Source organism: Lissotriton vulgaris, chromosome 8 (assembly GCF_964263255.1).
Source record: "Lissotriton vulgaris chromosome 8, aLisVul1.2, whole genome shotgun sequence".
Taxonomy (NCBI): domain Eukaryota; kingdom Metazoa; phylum Chordata; class Amphibia; order Caudata; family Salamandridae; genus Lissotriton; species Lissotriton vulgaris.
Genome location: NC_141696.1, coordinates 1,289,345,109 through 1,289,365,035, shown reverse-complemented (window position 1 = coordinate 1,289,365,035; position 19,927 = coordinate 1,289,345,109). Strand labels below are relative to the sequence as shown.

Genomic DNA, 19,927 nt, shown 5'->3' with positions numbered 1-19,927 from the left:
GGGAGGCTGAACTTTGGTGCTGGAGCTGCTCAGGGTCGGGGCTTCTCGGACCCCAAAGCACTCACCAGAGGATCCCTCGGCGGTCGTGCTGGTTTAGAAGTCGTGCAGGTTCTGAAGATGGCCGGTCCCTTGAGGTCTCGTCGCACCCACGGATCTCAGCTGAGCTGACGATGTGGGTAGAGGTCAGAGGTGCCAGGGAAGCCGGTTCTCGTCGAGCTGGGCAGTCGGATTCCTGAGGAAGGACGTGCAGAAAACCGCAGAGTTCTTAGATGGTGCCTGCGGATGCAGGGTGACTACTCCTTAGCCACAAGGGAGAAATCTTGAGAAGAGTCTTGAGTTTCCTTTCGTAGAAAGTAGTTCTTGATTCAAAGATGATCTAATTTGGAAGGGTCCCCGCTCCTGCCTTTATCCTAAAGTAAGGGGTTGGTACGCGACTAGGTCCTGCCCTAGGGGTGGGACCAGGAAGGGGGGTGGTTACACCCCTCTCCCATGCCGGACTTTCCCCAGGTCAGGGGCTGGGGTGCCCCTGGAACTGGTTCTAGCCGGCAGATGCATAGTGAGCACCGGGGTGCCACTCCGCAGTCACCTTCCTGTAAAGCCCTGCCTACCCAGGATACACAAAACCCTGTCTGGGATGGTGCGAGCACCGCCCCGGACAGGAAACCCTTTGTCCAAGCTCTCCTCGCTGGAAGGACTCCCAGCAGCAGGAGGTCAGACTCGTGTCTGTGGTGGCAGCATCCATTTTGTGGAGCTGAGGCTTCAGTTAACTTTAACCGGGGTTCACAGTTACGTACATGTCGTGTCCCTCTAGAAGGGTGGAATGCTAACCCCGTCGCCAGTGTTGGTGAGGGGTCAGTATCCCGATTCGTATGACACCTTACTCGACATGTCTTGATAACACGATACCGAAGTTAGCAATATGTGGTACGCGTTATCATGGAACAGCCATTGGGACTTGGTTCCGCAAGCTGCAACCGGGCTCGGCTCATGCCAGAGCGCCAATTCACACGATTCCACGCACTCTGCCTTCAGGATTGTCAAGGCCTGCCATAGGAGTGACTGATAGGAACTCGGGTGTCCATTTTAGGGTTAGATATAGGTATACTATATCTAAAGCAAAGGGCGAGTACACCACCTTGCCCCAGCTGTCGTGCAGCCAGTTGTGTCAGATTTAGATGGCCATCCAGGGGTGGCATAATACATGCTTCAGCCCCTGGTAGGCCCTGGGTACACCGATGCCCTGAGGTACAGGGTCTGACAAGGTGGCCCGGTTCCAATTGGGTAATGCACCTAAGGTACACATGTCAATTTAGCGAGAGAACAGCTAGGCTGTGGGTCTGATTGGCAGGCCCACAGCCAGAGAAAGTCGTAAACCAGTGAAACAAAAGCAAAAAATCTGGGTGATCATAGGATTGCAGACCCTACTCTCCTACAAGTGTCTTGCATGGCTCTGCGCTTCTAGCGTGGAAGGCCGTGTACAGAACTGACAACAGCACGCAAGGGCGGCGTCTATGTAGCTACTGCGACGTGATCCCCGCAACAACAACGACAGACGCGGAATTGACCAATGCCACCTTCCGATGTGCAGGGTTACTGCTGACGAAAAACTTTCCGGATCCAGTCTGATGTCTGGGGGTAATGCTAAGGTAAGGAATCTATAACTAACCTATGTTTCTTCCAGATATATCATTACGGAAGGTAAGTATCTTGTTCACTAGGGACTTATAAGGGTACAGCAGTAACCAATTGTGGAGTTAATAAGGTACTTACAACAGTCAATTTAGGGAGGAAGCACAGTGACTGGGGTCCTGATTAGCAGGATCCCAATCAGAGTAGTTAAAGAAAACATTGACACCAGCAAAAAGTGGGGGTAACCATGAAAGCAGATCCTAATTTCCTACACTTGTGGATACTGATTTCCACAGATTCCTATCTAGCCTCCCCTTCATGCGTATTAAACTTGTTGCTATTGTGTTTTTTATTTTATGCTTTTAAGCTCTTTTGGTTCTTTTCCACATACCTTGCTTTGGTTTGTGCAAATGTAAGGAAAACGAGCTAGGCAACGTTGTGTATTTATTCAGGTGTTGTCATTTCTTGGAAGGGAAAAGTCTTGTAGAAAGTTGCGTGGCACTACCTTATTATGTTTGAAAAACATTTATTGAGTAATGTTCTCTATATCCTGTATAGTACTTTGGATATTTAGTGAGAAATATGTGGAAAGATGTAGTCAAAAATATGGTTATAAAATTTAAGTTGTCTTATAAATGTTTTAATATTTTCTGTGGCAGCTTTTAACTTGTTGTGCAATTGAAATGCCTTGTATATTTTTAACGGTATACTTAATAATTTGTTTGTTTAGAATCTTTCAAATTCCTGTCAGTCTCATGCAGTATCCTACCCGAGCCTTAAAAGTCAAATTGAAAGGATTTAAAGCTCCTCTGGATGACGGAGAGACTAAAAGAATTCCTTATCGTCCAGCGTGGAGCATGGAAGCACTGTATGTAATGATGGATTACCTTGATGGAAAACAGCTTTATGCATCAACTGTGGTAAGTGTTCATCTGTTTTTTTGTAAATCATTTTTATAGAATTTGTGAATTAATCACATTAAATGGCTTTGAGGTCGAAGTACATTGGTGCAGTGTCAACTTGTCAGTCAGCTTCTTATTTTAATGTTTATCTAACCTGTTTCTGGTGCAAGAGAGTCCGAAGCCTGTTGATTAGATCTCTACTTGATACAGCATGTGGCTGTCCAACAGAATGCTAGACACAGCTGTGGTATTCGCTGTTCTAACTGCGCTAAATAGTTCTCACCTGAGATTAGGGAACTTAAGAGAGAAGGCAAAAAAGGCACAAAAAAAATATAGAGACATCAGTACTACGAGGATAGCAAGGAAACCTAATAAAGAGCTCTAAAGAAGTATCACTACGCAATCCACAACGCCAGCCCAAAAGACTTTGCCGAAAAGACCAGTCTGTCCATGCATCCTTCTAAAGAAATATATATACCACTGTCAATTCTTTTCTAAAAACCTAACATTGCCGGGTCTGATCCCCCCTACTCTAAGGAACGGTGTGAGCAGCTAGTCAATCGTTATTTGGGAAACTGCAGGCTTATTTAATACGCTTTATCTAAAATGTCAGACCCAGTCTTCAAAGCCCACAATAAGGTTGCAGTTGGAAAGCCAGCAGTGGAACTTTCAACATTTCCTAGGAACATCAGACCCAGTCTTCAAAGCCCACAATAAGGTTGCAGTTGGAAAGCCAGCAGTGGAACTTTCAACATTTCCTAAGTCTGAGCAAGGGGAATTGTAATGGCATTCAAGTATAGTCAAGTGACCTTCTCCTTTGGACCGACTCCCTTAGATATCCTGTTGAAGGGGGAGAGGCCATTATATCCCCTCCAACCATCCTCTACAGTGTTTCTAATTAAAGTGGATGTTTTCCTGATGCATGGACACACCTGATCAATTGCCCACTGTTAAAGACACCTTATTTGGCTCCTGACAAGGCGGATAATTATAGACCCATCTCATTGCTTCCAGGGATTGGTAACATTCTGGAAAAGCTGTTAATCTGGGTCCTTTCTGGTTTTTTGTACTCCAACAACCTACTGCACCAGATACAGACTGATTTTTTGTCCTGGGTGTAGTACAGAGGTACCTGTCTTATTGGACCCCAAAAAAACTCTGGACCATGGTGGGGTCACCTGCACTCATTCTTTTGGACTTGAGCGCAGCTTTTGACAGTCTCCCACTCAACTCTCTGTTGGAGGATCAAAGAATTAGGAATCACAGGTATGGCGCTAAAATGGCTAACCTCCTTTCTAGCTAACAAGAGCTTACAAGTCTTTGAAGGACCCTTCCTATAGGAGACGGATTGGCTTTAGTGTGGAGAGCCGCAAGGCTTGTCTGTGAGCCCTACGCTCTACAATGTGTATGTTCGGCCTTTATCAGACATCAAATGAGCCTCTGAATTTACTATGGTGTCTCTAGGAAGCTGGCTCCTCTTTATATAATATACCAAAGTAAGGTATAATATGCACAGAGTCCAGGGAGTAACCAGATGTGTAGCAGAGGCTAAATTAGGTAAGTATTAACAGCTCTCTTTGTGGTAGTGTGGGCTAGCAGTTAGGCTCATCCAGAGGGTGTGTTAAGCATTTATTATATTCCTTCACCCAAGACTGATTGCACACACTCAGCGACAGAATCCAGACCAGTTGGGCAAGTATAAAAACATGTATACTTGTATTGTATTTCTAGAACCAAGCAAGACTTAGTAAAGGTAGGTAAAATGTATTTGCAATTGTTGAAACTTTACACAGAAATGCAATTGAGAATGCATTTGCAATTGTTACAGGTTGGTATGGTTTCAAAAAGCAGTTTAAATTACACAGAAATTACTTTTAGAATACTTTTTGATTACTTCCAGATTACATTGACTACTGGGGGTGGTTTGCCTAGATACCACACCTAAGGATCTCACAATACATGGTCAGTAAGACTTTCCTTGGCTTCAGGTATAGTTACTTTTTCGTCCATACAAAACAACAGTGAAACACTTAAAACACTTTAGGTCCAAAATCTCACAACATGGGTTCCTATGGGAAAAAGAGGTTATTGGTTTCACAGGTAAGTGAACGTCTTACAAGTGGGAGTATCTGAAAGAGACCCGTTAATGATAGATTCCTTACCTTAGAAATATCCCCAGGCGTCAGACTGGATCCGGACATTTTTGCGTAGCAGTACCTTTGCGCGTCGTCTGCGGCTCCGAGTCCGTCGTGGGCACCGTGATGACGTCGTCGGAGTACTTAGACGCCGCCTCTGCGTGCTGACGTCAGTTCTTCTTTTTTCCGCGCCAGCAAGCGCAGATCTGGAAAAAGCAGTACTTCTAGTCACTTTTTGACTAACTTTTTGGATCATTTTGATCATCTTTTCGAAGTTGTACGACTCCGATCGGTGCCATAGGGATGCCTGGATTCAAGCACTGCGAGGATTGTGACCGCACGATGTCGGTCACGGATCCTCATCACCTGTGTCTAACTTGTCTAGGCGTCGACCACGACGACAAGGCCTGCTCCGACTCCCGGGCCCTCTCTTCGAAAGCCAGGCGGGAGCGGTCCCGCAGGCGACTCGAACTCCGGCAGTCGGCCCCGCGCCGCGAGAGGTCCCAGTCCCACGGGCAGTCGAGGGACAGGTCGCGGGGTCGGAGCCACCACAGCTCCGAGAGTCGGCACCACTCCTCCGGGTCGAAGTTGTCGTCAGGTAAGAAACACAAGAAGTCGAAGAGGCGTCATCGCTTTTCTGACTCCCCCCGACGCTCGCGTGATGCGGCCGGGGGTTCGGGTGACACCTCCCGCGCGGCTCCGTCGGAGTCGCGGGCGTGCGTTTAGCTCTACACCCTCTGGTCCCTGGGCGAGACGTGACGCCGGAGGAGATCGAGCGCTTCCTCATGGCCATGAGGTCCCTCTCTCCTCCGACGGGCTCCGCGGGGCCTTCGGGCCCAGTGGACCCTTCTGGGGCCCCTAGCGGGTCGGGGGCTTCGGCCCGACGCCGCCGTGTGCTTCGGCCCAGACGCCGCCGGCGCCGCAGGGCCCAACGGTCCCGACACCGCCGGCGCCTTCGGGCCCGGCGCCGCGGGACCCCACTGGACCCGCTTCGGGATCTGGGTCGTCGCCGGTGGACCTTACGACCCCCACCGGCATCGGTCCGTCAGGTGTCACCTCTGGCGCCGTCTTCGGGCGGCGCCGTTCCCGATGCCTCCTTCGCTCCGGTTCCGGCGTCGGAACGGCGCCGCTGGGCGCCGCTCTCTATGGCGCTTGGGGAGTTTTACTTCAATGAACCGGCCCCATTAGTTGACAACCCTGGTTTTCAGGAGATGGGTGATGAGGAGTATTGAGAGCGGTTTGAGGACCCTCTGACCCGAGAGTATCAGCCTCTAGAGGACTGGACAGGTGACCTTGGGGATGCCAGTGGTCTGGACACCTCTCCAGACACTGGTTTTGTCTCGCCTCCTAACGTGGCTTCGGAGGAGGGGGCAACATATGGTGTGGTGTTGATGAGGGCTGCCAAGGCCTTGAGCTCTGAGCTCCCCGTCGCGGCCGTGAGGACTAACCTCCTCACTGAGGTCATTAAACCGCAGTCATGCCTGACAGAGCCTCTGCTGCTGTTTAATGAGGCCTTGACCGACGTTCTTTTGGGCACTTGGTCCAGGCCCGCTACGGGTTCGCCCGTAGATAGGAACGTGGCCAGACGCCACCGCCCGGCCCCGGGCGACCCAGTTTTCCTGTCCACCCCCCCTCCCCCGACCCCCACACCCCTCCCCCTGAGAGCCTGGTCATCCAGGCGTCCACTTCCCAGACCACATTCCCGTCGGCTCCGCCGGGCAGGGAATCCAAGAGGTACGAGATGTACGGTAAAAAGGTCTTCTCCTCCCTTAGTCTGGGACTGCGGCCTTCCAACACCGCATGCCTCTTGGGCCGCTACACCCACTCTCTGTGGGATGCGGTCGCGGAATTGCTGCCAGAGTTTCCGTTGGAGGTACGTGCCAAACTCGGCCAAGCCCTTGTGGAGGGCCGGGATGCAGCCAGATATTCTATTCGATGTTGGCTGGATACTACCGACTCACTACGTAGAGCGATGGCAACGACGGTGGCGATTAGACGCCACGCCTGGTTGAGGTCCGCCAACTCTTTGGCTGATGTCCAAAACACATTGATGGACATGCCGTTTGATGGCCGTCGCCTTTTTGGCGACAAGGCAGACCATGCGCTTGAGCGCTTTAAGGACTCCAGGGGTACGGCCAAGTCCTTGGGCCTCTCGGCCCCGCGCCAGCAAACGGGTGCCTTTTGCTCCTTTCGTGGCCAAGGAAGGGGCGCCCCCACACGTGCTGCCAGCCACACACCGCAGGCTAACATCCAGCGCGGTGGTGGCCGTGGAAATTGCGGTGGAGGCGGTCGGGGACAACGGCGAGGCCAGTCCACACCCTCCCCCGCAGCATCCGCCTCTAAACCCTCCTAGTCCGTGCTTCTCGGCCCATGTGACGCCAGTGGGGGGCAGGGTTCGCCATCACCACTCTCACTGGCGCACTGTCACTTCGGACAGGTGGGTGCTGCAGATCGTCCGGAGGGGCTACTCCCTCCCCTTCGAGACGACCCCTCAAGCCATACCACCGCGTATCGGGGGATCATTTGCGGCTTCTGCAGGAGGAAGTTTCGGGCCCTCTTGGCCAAGGGGGCCATCGAGTGCGTTTCTGGGCCAGAAGTAGGACGTGGTTGCTACTCCCACTACTTTCTGGTAACCAAGAAGGGCAAAAGAGGCCTACGCCCTATCTTGGACCTACGGAACGTCAACCGCTTCCTCCGGAAGGAGAAGTTCAAGATGCTGACTCTGGCTCAGGTCTTAGCTGCCCTGGACCCAGGAGACTGGATGGTAGAGTTGGACTTGCAGGACGCTTATTTCCACATCCCCGTCCTGCCGGCCCACCGGTGTTACCTACGGTTCACGGTAGGCCACGAGCTCTTTTAGTTTACCGTGCTCCCCTTCGGCCTTACCAGCGCCCCACGGGTGTTCACAAAGGTGATGGCGGTGGTCGCAGCTCATCTGCGCAGGTTAGGGGTTTCAGTCTTTCCCTACCTCGACGACTGGTTGTTGAAGGCGGGCTCGCCCCAGACAGTCGTCAGCCACCTCCAGACGACGGCAGACCTCTTGCACCAGCTGGGGTTCTCCATCAATGTGCCAAAGTCACACCTGTGCCCCTCTCAGAAGCTCCTTTTCATCAGAGCGGTTCTCGACTCGGCGCAGTTTCGGGTTTACCCACGCGAACAGCGGGTTTGGGATATACAGGCTCTCATTCCAATCTTTCAGCCTTTATCCCGAGTCTTGGTCAGGTTGACGCTGCGGCTTCTGGGGCTGATGGCTTCCTGCATCCTTCTGGTGCATCACGCCCGTTGGCGGATGCGGGCTCTGCTGTGGGACCTGAAGTTTCAGTGGACCCAGCATCAGGGCAACCTGTCCGACCATGTCCTGATCTCGGAGGGAACTGCGAGACAGCTGCAGTGGTGGCTCACGGACCGCGATTGGGTCAGCGGCAGATCCCCCTCCCTTCCCCAAACAGAGCACGTAGTTGTGACGGACGCGTCCCTCCAGGGCTGGGGAGGCCACATGGGAGAGGTGGAGATCAGCGGCCTCTGGTCTCCGGCGGAGTCCCGGCTCCATATCAACCTTTTGGAGCTACGGGCGATTTGTCTAGCACTGAAGGCATTCCTCCCCTCTGTCCGAGGGAGTGTAGTGCAGGTGTTCACGGACAACACCACCGCCATGTGGTACTGCAACAAACAGGGCGGGGTGGGGTCGTGAACCCTCTGCCAGGAGGCTCTGCGCCTCTGCCAATGGCTGGAACATCAGGGCATGACCCTGGTGGTTCAACACCTGGCAGGTTCTCTGAACGCCAGGGCGGACGAACTCAGCCGCCGGTGCATGATGGATCACGCATACGTTCCCTCCTGTGCCCTTTGTGATGCCTCAGTTGGACTTGAACTTGGTTCTTACTTTTCTGATGTGCGCTCCCTTTGAGCCACTTCACAACTGTCCTCTTCGCCTTCTTACTTTGAAGACTGCCTTCCTGGTAGGCATCACCTCTGCCAGGAGAGTGAGTGAGCTCCAGGCTCTATCCTGTAAACCTCCTTTCCTTTCGGTCCATCCGGACAAGGTTGTATTGCGGACAAGGCCCTCTTTCCTGCCCAAGGTAGTCACAGCCTTCCACATCGGGCAGTCCATCACCTTGCCCACCTTCTTTCCACCTCCGCATCCCTCGAGAGAGGAAGAGAGGCTCCACCGTCTGGACCCAAAACGTGCGCTCTCGTTTTATCTGGATCGCACACGCCAGTTCCGGGTGGATGACCAACTCTTTGTTGGTTACGTGGGCGCTAAGAAGGGGAAAGCGGTGCACAAGCGGACCATCTCACAGTGGATCATCTTGTGTATTCAGGCGTGTTACTCCTTGGCTTAGAAGGAACCCCCTGTTGGGCTGAGGGCTCATTCCACGCGGGCCACAGCGACTACAACTGCCTTGGGACGAGGAGTGCCCTTGCAGGACATTTGCCAGGCGGCTACGTGGGCCTCGCTGCACACGTTTGCAAGACACTATTGCCTGGACAGCCAAGTCCGGAGGGATGGCTTCTTAGGCCGTTCCGTCCTCCAGGACTTTCTGGTGTGATTATTGGTTCGCAGACCCTCCACCGGGGTTGGTATTGCTGGGGTATCTATTCTAAGGTAAGGAATCTATCACTCGAGCGTTCGATACTGTCAGCCATGCCTTGCTTTTGGACAGATTGAGGGACTTTGGGATTAAGGGCCAGGCCTTTCAATGGTTGCAATCATTCCTTACAGGAAGGACCCAAAAGATACAACTGGGGGACGAAACATCTGAGGTGGGGATTTTAGAGTGCGGGGTGCCACAGGGGTCCGCCCTGTCCCCGCTTCTATTTAACCTCTACCTGCAACCATTGATTGCTTCTCTGGCCACTATGGGCTGTAAAGTTTACAACTACGCGGACGACACGCAACTGCTGTTAAGTGTCGATGACACCACGGCCGCGCAACTCCAAGCTTAGAACATCTTGCGATTCACAGTGCAATGGATGACAGACAATCTGTTAAAAATTAACCCTGACAAGACTGAGGTACTAGTGATTCCATCTACTGCCTCACCTTGGTGTGATCTCTATTGGCCTACAGAGCTGGGCCCGGCTCCAAAACCAAGCTCATCTGTAAAGAGCCTGGGGATCAAACTGGATGATGATCTGTCAATGGCCCCTCAGATCTCTGCGGCTGTGGGAAGTTGCACGAACATCATTAGGCAACTGCGGAAGTTAACTCCTGTCCTCTCACAATCCATGATGCGATCAATAGTAGCGGCCACCATCATCTCCAGAATTGATTACGGGAATGCCCTGTACCTTGGTTTACCGAAAACTCTGACCAGGAGACTCCAGGTCATAATGAATGACGCTGCCCGGTTGATTTTCAGATTACCGAGGAGAGCTAAAGCTACTCCCCTACTACAAAGCTTGCACTGGCTCCCCATTAAAGAGAGAGTGGAATTTAAAAACTTATGCACGGCCCATAGGGCAATCTATGGAAAAGCCCCAACCTACATCAAGGATCGTCTGCAACTTTACTGCCCTACGCGAACTCTTCGATCCTTAGACTCCCAACTACTGGTCTGCCCCCGCTACAGGCTAGTGACCAAGGGAGGGAGAGCCTTCTCAGTGCTAGTTCCTCAGTTATGGAACAGGTTGCCGGAGGCACTGCGTCGGGAAGGGAACCTACTACGATTCAGGAAGAGCCTAAAAACATTCCTGTTCAGAAAAAGCATGAGCACAGCATAATCCAACTTCCATCTTGCTAAGTTATTGTTTACTGCCATCTTTCCTGGCGCTTAGAGGCCTGCAGGTGATTAGGCGCGCTATAAAACTCCTTTAACAATAACAATAACTAACGTGTCTCTTTCAGATGCACAAGTTACTACTTGTGTAACGATATATCTGTGAGAGACATTAGTTAGTGAAAGATTCCTTACCGACCCACCCATCCTCCCCGTTCTGCGAACCGATATCTAGGGTTAAGGTCATCCCATTTCAGGGCCCTAGTTTCAAGGCACCAGTGCTGTTTTTAGCATAGCTCTGCGTTTCTGGCGCGGAAAAGCTGTGTCTAAGAACTGACGTCAGCACACGGAGGCGGCGTCTAAGTACTCCGACGACGTCATCACGTCGCCGACGACGCCTACCGACGCGCAAGGGTACTGCTACGCAAAAATTTCCGGATCCAGTCTGACGCCTGGGGATATTTCTAAGGTAAGGAATCTATCACTAACTAATGTCTCTCACAGATATATTGTTACACAAGTAGTAACTTGTGCTTTTGGTGTTAGTACCAAGGTTCCCCAAGGCCTAGGTAGGAACTCAAGTTGCACCACCAGCAGCTCTGGGGCGGCTGGGTGGAAAGTTCAGGGGCCCAATATTAGCCAATGGGGCTAACAGTGCCTTCAGTTAGGTACTGCTTAGGAGCTCGCAATGGAGTATGGGAGCAAAGCTCCTGGGTTTAACCCCTTCCCTGCTGGGCTAATTCCCCAGCTGTGCTGGGAGGCGGGGGGCGCGCACAGCGCCCCAGAGCTCGTGACGAGCTCACCTCGTCACGCAGCATGGTGGTGCTGTGCTCATGACGAGCTGAGCTCGTCACGGCCACACCCGTTTCTTTGGAACGCTCAGCACAGTGGGGGAATTAGCCCTGCGTGCGAGCGTTGCGGCCGTTATGATGAGCTCAGCTCGTCATGAGCACACGGCCACCGTGGCTCATGACGAGAGCTCGTCATGAGCATGGGAGGGGTTAAGGTCTACACTACAGGGAGATTTACTGAAGGTGACCACCGGCTGGAGAGGTAAGTTGAATTCTTGCCTGGACACAGTGAGTTGGGCCACCCAAGGAAATGGCGCGTCAGGTACAGGGTGTCTTTTGGCATCTGCTCTTCTTACCAGCTCCTGTCGAGTTCAGCGGGACACTTCAGGTTGAGGCTGCAAGCGTCTTGAAGTTCAAGGGAGAGATCACCAGATTCCAGGTCAGGATCGCTGGGGAGACCTCTTCATGGCGTTTGACAATTCGGGCCGTGGGGGGGATGGTGCAAAATAGTGCAGAATCGCTGAGCTGCCTGGATCCGGATTCTGTGGGCGGGTCTTTTATGCTGCTGCTCATGGGATACCGAGTCTTTAAGATTGTTACAGGGCAGGTCCTGCGGCTCTGAAGGGCAGCTGGACATGCCGGTTTCTTTGCTGTATGATTCAGAAAAGGGGGTGGTGATGAACAGAGTGTCTGAATTAAGCAGACCACTCTTACCCAGTCCAAAGATCAGGGCTTGATCCATCACCGTTTTTTAGCTCACTGCACCATCCCAGCTCAGAACTTGGCTATATGCAAATTAGTCTGACCCTGGCCCAGTGCATCATGGGAACAGGGCAGACCAAACTACCAAGCCAATTCTTATACTGGGAAGGAAACAAGCTACCGGGGACCGGTTTCTGGCATTTCAGCCGTCTTCGGCCCGGCTTGCTTGAATCCTGATGGTGCAATGAGCAAGGGACTCACATCTGAGTATACCCTTCCACGCTTATGGTGGACAAAAATGATTCAGAAAAGGGGGTGGTGATGAACAGAGTGTCTGAATTAAGCAGACCACTCTTACCCAGTCCAAAGATCAGGGCTTGCTCCATCACCGTTTTTTAGCTCACTGCACCATCCCAGCTCAGAACTTGGCTATATGCAAATTAGTCTGACCCTGGCCCAGTGCATCATGGGAACAGGGCAGACCAAACTACCAAGCCAATTCTTATACTGGGAAGGAAACAAGCTACAGGGGACCGGTTTCTGGCATTTCAGCCGTCTTCGGCCCGGCTTGCTTGAATCCTGATGGTGCAATGAGCAAGGGACTCACATCTGAGTATACCCCTCCACGCTTATGGTGGACAAAAATGATTCAGAAAAGGGGGTGGTGATGAACAGAGTGTCTGAATTAAGCAGACCACTCTTACCCAGTCCAAAGATCAGGGCTTGATCCATCACCGTTTTTTAGCTCACTGCACCATCCCAGCTCAGAACTTGGCTATATGCAAATTAGTCTGACCCTGGCCCAGTGCATCATGGGAACAGGGCAGACCAAACTACCAAGCCAATTCTTATACTGGGAAGGAAACAAGCTACCGGGGACCGGTTTCTGGCATTTCAGCCGTCTTCGGCCCGGCTTGCTTGAATCCTGATGGTGCAATGAGCAAGGGACTCACATCTGAGTATACCCTTCCACGCTTATGGTGGACAAAAATGATTCAGAAAAGGGGGTGGTGATGAACAGAGTGTCTGAATTAAGCAGACCACTCTTACCCAGTCCAAAGATCAGGGCTTGATCCATCACCGTTTTTTAGCTCACTGCACCATCCCAGCTCAGAACTTGGCTATATGCAAATTAGTCTGACCCTGGCCCAGTGCATCATGGGAACAGGGCAGACCAAACTACCAAGCCAATTCTTATACTGGGAAGTAAACAAGCTACCGGGGACCGGTTTCTGGCTTTTCAGCCGTCTTCGGCCCGGCTTGCTTGAATCCTGATGGTGCAATGAGCAAGGGACTCACATCTGAGTATACCCTTCCACGCTTATGGTGGACAAAAATGATTCAGAAAAGGGGGTGGTGATGAACAGAGTGTCTGAATTAAGCAGACCACTCTTACCCAGTCCAAAGATCAGGGCTTGATCCATCACCGTTTTTTAGCTCACTGCACCATCCCAGCTCAGAACTTGGCTATATGCAAATTAGTCTGACCCTGGCCCAGTGCATCATGGGAACAGGGCAGACCAAACTACCAAGCCAATTCTTATACTGGGAAGGAAACAAGCTACCGGGGACCGGTTTCTGGCATTCCAGCCGTCTTCGGCCCGGCTTGCTTAAATCCTGATGGTGCAATGAGCAAGGGACTCGCATCTGAGTATACCCTTCCACGCTTATGGTGGACAAAAATGATTCAGAAAAGGGGGTGGTGATGAACAGAGTGTCTGAATTAAGCAGACCACTCTTGCCCAGTCCAAAGATCAGGGCTTGATCCATCACCGTTTTTTAGCTCACTGCACCATCCCAGCTCAGAACTTGGCTATATGCAAATTAGTCTGACCCTGGCCCAGTGCATCATGGGAACAGGGCAGACCAAACTACCAAGCCAATTCTTATACTGGGAAGGAAACAAGCTACCGGGGACCGGTTTCTGGCATTTCAGCCGTCTTCGGCCCGGCTTGCTTGAATCCTGATGGTGCAATGAGCAAGGGACTCACATCTGAGTATACCCTTCCACGCTTATGGTGGACAAAAATGATTCAGAAAAGGGGGTGGTGATGAACAGAGTGTCTGAATTAAGCAGACCACTCTTACCCAGTCCAAAGATCAGGGCTTGATCCATCACCGTTTTTTAGCTCACTGCACCATCCCAGCTCAGAACTTGGCTATATGCAAATTAGTCTGACCCTGGCCCAGTGCATCATGGGAACAGGGCAGACCAAACTACCAAGCCAATTCTTATACTGGGAAGGAAACAAGCTACCGGGGACCGGTTTCTGGCATTTCAGCCGTCTTCGGCTGCTGTAGGCAGGTCGAAGGCGGACAGACCAGTAGGGCTGGGGCCAAAGCAGTAGGTGTCCTCTTCTTCCTGTGTCAGCACAGCTGTTCTGTCTTTCTTCTTTCTTCCTTGTATCTGAGAAGGCAAGGTTCAGGGTCTCCCCTAAATAATACATTTAGTAGTGATCAGGGGTGTGCAGGTCGAGACCAATGGGTTCCTTCCTTGGGGTTGGGTACACCCCATAGTATGCCACCCTGCATATGGAGGTGGCCATGAGCCTCTTCAAGATTGGTTTGGCCCCCTCGTCTTCAAGATGGAGGGAATTGAGATGTGTGCGTCACATAGCCTCCCACACCTGAGGGGTGGAGTTGGCAAAGGCGGGCACACCCCTCCTGCTAGCTTGGTTTTCCTGCAGATTCTCCCGCCCAAAGTGGGGGGCAGAACCTTTGGGAGCCTTTTGCCGGGGGCAGCAAGGCAGGGACATTGCACAAAGGCTGCAGGCCTTTAAAGCTTTCCCTTCGGGGATCCAGCCCATCCTAGGGGAGGTGGCATGACACCTCTGCCCAGGATGGCCTTTGTTTCTGGAACCAGAGAGCAGAGGCTCTCTTCCTAGTGGTCCAGAAAGCTGTCTGGCGGTAGCAAATGGCAGGCAACCATTCTGGAACTGGTCCTTTTTCAGAGGGAATCTCTAAGATGCCCTCTGAATGCATTTTACATTAAATCCCACACCTGGCATCAGTGTGGTTTTAATGTTCTGAGAAGTTTGCTAGTAATTGTAGGAGAGTAGGGTCTGCAATCCTATGGTCACCCCAGATTTTTGCTTTTTGCTTCACTGGTTTACGACTTTCCCTGGCTGTGGGCCTGCTAATCAGACCCACAGCCTAGCTGTTCTCTCTCTAAATTGACATCCATGTACTTTAGGTGCATTTACCAATTGGTATTGGGTCACTCTTGTAAGTCCTTGTACAGTGTACCATAGGTACCCAGGGCATAAGTGAACCCAAGGCCTACCAGGGGCTGCAGCATGTATTTTGCCACCCCTGGCTGGCCATCCAAATCTGACGCAACTGGCTGATCAATCAGCTGGGGCAAGGTGGTGTAATCACCCTTTGCTTTAGATATAGTATACCTATGTCTAAACCTAAAATGGACACATATACTCCTATAAGTCACTCCTATGGCAGGCCTTAACAATCCTGGAGGCAGAGTGCTTGGAATTATGTGAGATAGTGCTCTGGCATGAGCTGAGCCTGCCTGCAGCTTTCGGAACCAAGTCCTTTAGCTGTTTCCATGATAATGCTATACCATATACTCTTAAGTGCATTATAACCTCGCGGTTATTGCTAACTTTGGCATAGCATTATCAAAACATGTCGAGTAAGGTGTCATACGAATTGGAATACTACCCCATCGCCAGTTCTGGTGACGGGGGTAGCATTCCACCCTTCTAGAGGGACACGACATGTATGTAACTGTGAACCCCGGTTAAAGTTAACTCGAGCCTCAGCATCACAAAATGGATGCTGCCACCACAGACACAAGTCTGACCTCCTGCTGCTGGGAGTCCTTCCAGCGAGGAGAGCTCAGACAAAGGGTTTCCTGTCAGGTGCGGTGCTAGCACCATCCCAGACAGGATTTTGTGTATTAGGTAGGACAGGCCTGAAAGGAATGTGACATGCCTGGGGCACACAAGGTGCCCTGTGCATACACCGGTTCAAACCAGTTGCTAGGGCACTCCAGCCCCAGCTCTGGCGCGAAACCGGACAAAGGATAGGGGGTGTAACCACCCCCCTTCCTGGTCCCAACCATAGGAGGGACCTAGTCACAGTACATCCCCCTTTAGGAGAATAAAGGTAGGAGCTGGTCCCATTCCAAATTAGATTAATCCTGATTTGAAACTCTACAAGAAGAAACTCTGGACTTCGACGTTCTGCTCCACAGAAGACTGAAAACATCTCCCTTGTGGCCAAGGAGTCACCATCAAGCGTTCCAGCGGTTCACTTTGTCGTCTTCCCGAGTGGATCCAGACTTCAGAGCCCGACGAGACCCGGACTTCCAGACCTCTCCGACCTCTACCTACATCTGCAGAACAGCTGAGATCCGTGGGTGCGACGAGACACGTGGGACCGGCCATCTTGGAGAAACTGCACTTCGCTTCCAGCACGACTTCAGAGGCATCCTCGACAAAGTGCTTTGGGGATTGAGAAGCCCCAGCCCAGAGCAGCCCCTGCACAGAAGATCAGCCCTCCAGCATCCACGAGATCTGCGTGGGGCCCTTTTGCTTGATTGCTGCTCGACGCGTTGTCTGGTCACTTGCCGGCTGACTAGTGGCCTCCTAGACGACGATCCTTGAAATCCACACCGCTGGTCTGGTTGCTCCAGACTGGCCCTTGCTTCCCTGCAGAGGAGAAGCACCCCGGACCTTCCTGGTCCGCACCAGACGCCTTTTCCACTCACCGCGTGGGTTGCCTTTGCCAAGGCCTGTTGACACCGAATCCGGAACCAATACCGCCGACAGCGAGAGCCTGCGTGGGACAGCTTGTGCCTCCATCCTGGTCGTCGAAGACACCACCTGGTCCTCGTGGCTGCAGAGTCAAGCGTCCACTCTTCACCTGATCGCGATGACAGCCTCTGTTTCCTTTCTGGTTCCACTCCAGTCACTGGCTAGTGACTGTGAACATTGTCCCCTCTGCTTTCAGGTCTTCATCTTCCTTGATCCACCCTTGGATCACTCCGGACATCTTCCTTCTGGCCGCCTGCAGCATCTTTTCTTCCAGGCTCCATAGACTTCAACTCGGAAACCCGACAGACTTTGACACCTATGCACCCGCAGCCCGTGGGTGAGGTAACAAGAGCATTTCGGTGTCAAGGGTAGATTGACTCTCCTAGTGTCCAGATTTCCAGTCGTTTTAGTACTAGCTAGTCGGAACTGTCTAATACTTACCTTTTCGTAATTTGTACTGTCCATTGACTTTGTTACGCATCTCGCGTGTGAGTTCACACTCTGCACACGCGTCCCGTGGGCCTCCTATTACTTACCTCAGGTTAGGATAGTGTAGTCTCAGTGATCCTACAGCCTCTGGACAGCTCCATTCCTTCTATCGATCTCCTTATACCATTTACTTAGTATATGGTTTGTCGTGACCCTCGGGCACCATTGTAATTTGTGCAACCTAACGTATTTTTCTTAAGAGTCTTGTCATGTGCTTAGCCCTCTGATCTCATAAAGAGTTCAGAGGTGTATGTTAGTTAATAAATATCTTGTTTATTTTCATAACTACCTGTGTGGTGTCCTTTCATTTGTTATTCAAGGGGTTATATGTGGTAAAACAGCTGGCTTCACATGCCAAAAGAGTTTAGCCTAAGACTGCTTTGTCCATGCTGTAGGAGAGTAGGGTCTGCAATCCTATGATCACCCAGATTTTTTGCTTTTGTTTCACTGGTTTACGACTTTCTCTGGCTGTGGGCCTGCCAATCAGACCCACAGCCTGGCTGTTCTCTTTCTAAATTACAACATGTACCCTAGGTGCATCTACCAATTGGTACTGGGCCACCTTATCAGACCCTGTAACTCAGGGCATAGGTGTACCCAGGGCTGCCAGGGGCTGCAGCATGTATTATGCCACCCCTGGCTGGCCTCCTAAATTTGGCACAACTGGCTGCACGACAGCTGGGGCAAAGTCGTGTAATCACCCTTTGCTGTAGGTGTAGTATACCTATACCTAACCCTAAAATGGACACACAGATTCCTATCAGTCACTCCTATGGCAGGCCTTGACAATCCTGAAGGCAGAGTGCTTGGAATCGTGTGAGATGGTGCTCTGGCATGAGCTGAGCCTGTCTGCAGCTTGCGGAACCAAGTCCTAATAGCTGTTCCATGATATCGCATACCATATACTCTTAAGTGCATTATAATCCTCGCGGTTAAATGCTAACTTTGGTATTGCTTTATCAAAACATGTCGAGTAAGGTGTCATACGAATTGGAATACTAACCCCTCGCCAATTCTGGCGACGGGGTTAGCATTCCACCCTTCTAGAGGGACACGACATGTATGTAACTGTGAACCCCGGTTAAAGTTAACTAAAGCCTCAGCTCCACAAAATGGATGCTGCCACCACAGACACGAGTCTGACCCCCTGTAGCTGGGAGTCCTTCCAGCGAGGGGAGCCTGGACAAAGGGTTTCCTGTCAGGGGCGGTGCTAGCACCGTCCCAGACATGGTTTTGTGTATCCTGGGTAGGCAGGGCTTTTCAGGAAGGTGACTGCTGAGTGGCACCCCGGTGCTCACTACGCATAGGCCAGTCTGAACCAGTTCCAGGGGCACACCAGCCCCTGGCCTGGGGAAGTCCGGCATGGGAGAGGGGTGTAACCACCCCCCTCCTAGTCCCACCCATAGGCAGGACCTAGTCACCGGGTCAGCCCCCTTTTTTTAGTATAAAGATAGGAGCGGGCCCCCTGTTCAAATTAGATCATCTTTGGAATCAAGACACGACTTTCTGCGAAAGGACTTCAAGATTTCTTCCTCAAGATTCTCCCTTGTGGCTAAGGAGTAGTCACCCTGCATCCGCAGGCACCATCCTAAGAACACTGCGGTCTGCTGCAAGTCCTTCATCACGAATCCGACGACCCAGCTCGACGAGACCCGGCTTCCCTGGCACCTCTGACCTCTACTCACCTCTACAGCAAAGCTGAGAACCGTGAGTGCGACGAGACCTCGAGGGACCGACGATCGCCAAGACTGCACGACTTCTTTGTAACAAGCCCACCGAGTCTTCCACTGGTGAGTGCTTTGGGGTCCGAGAAGCCCCAACCCTGCGCAGCTCCAGCACCCAAGATCAGCCTCCCTGCATCTCCACGATCTGCGTGGGGCCCTTCTGCTGTTTGCTGTGCACCGCGTTGTTTGGCTACTAGCCGGCTGGCTTGTGGCCTTCTGAACGACGCCCGACGACATCACTGCTGCTGGTCTGGTTGCTCCAGACTGGCCCTTGCTTCCTTCTTTAAGAGAGGCACCCCGGACCCTCCTGGTCCACTCCAGACGCCATTTTAGGTCCACCGCGTGGGCTTGAATTTGCCAAGGCTTTGTTGCCCAATCCTGGGTCCAGCGACGCCGACAGCTTCTATCTTCGTGGGACAGCTCGATCCTCCTTCCTGGTCGCCGACAACGCCTCCTGGTCCGTGAGATCTTCGAGCACAGCGTCACCCACTCACCTTGTCGAGGTGGCTACCATCCGGTGCCCTCCTGGTGCCCACTGACTACTGGCTAGTAGTCTCGAACTTGGTCCCCTCTGCTTTCAGGTGTCATCTTCCATCGATCCAGGCTTGGATCCACCGAACTTTCTTCACTGGTCGCCTGCCAGCAACTTCTTTCTTCCAGGCTCCTGGTCCGGCAACGAGGATTCCCGACGTCTTTTGAGTCCTATGCAGCTGCAGCCCCTGGGCTAGGTAACTTCGGCATTTCGGTGCCCCAGCATAGCCTCACTATCCAAGGGTCAGGATCCACTTTCGTTTTCTCCCTACCAGGTCGGGTTCGCCCGGGAACACTAACTTTGCAAATTCTAGCTACCATAGACTTTGTCCCGCATCTCGCGTGAGAGTGCACACACTGCACCCGAGTCCCCTGGGTCTCCTAGAAGTAATCTAACGATTCTATAGTCAAGCCCTAGCGATTCCAAAGCCTATTAGTACTGTACTTACCTACTAGTAATTTCGCATTCCACTTTTCAAGTATATGGTTTTCCGTGCCCCTCGGGCATTTGTATATACTGTGCTAACTT

The 19,927-nt window shown here is 51.9% G+C and overlaps 1 protein-coding gene across 1 annotated transcript in view; it reads left to right on the top strand.

Moving 5' to 3' along the window:
* Positions 1-19,927, top strand: part of RNF17 (ring finger protein 17) — a 2,333,865-nt gene that overhangs the window by 2,258,504 nt on the left and 55,434 nt on the right. Inside the window, exon 38 of the mRNA XM_086933472.1 lies at positions 2,360-2,549. Coding sequence (XP_086789598.1) covers positions 2,360-2,549 — 190 coding nt within the window. The remainder of the gene's footprint in view (positions 1-2,359; positions 2,550-19,927) is intronic.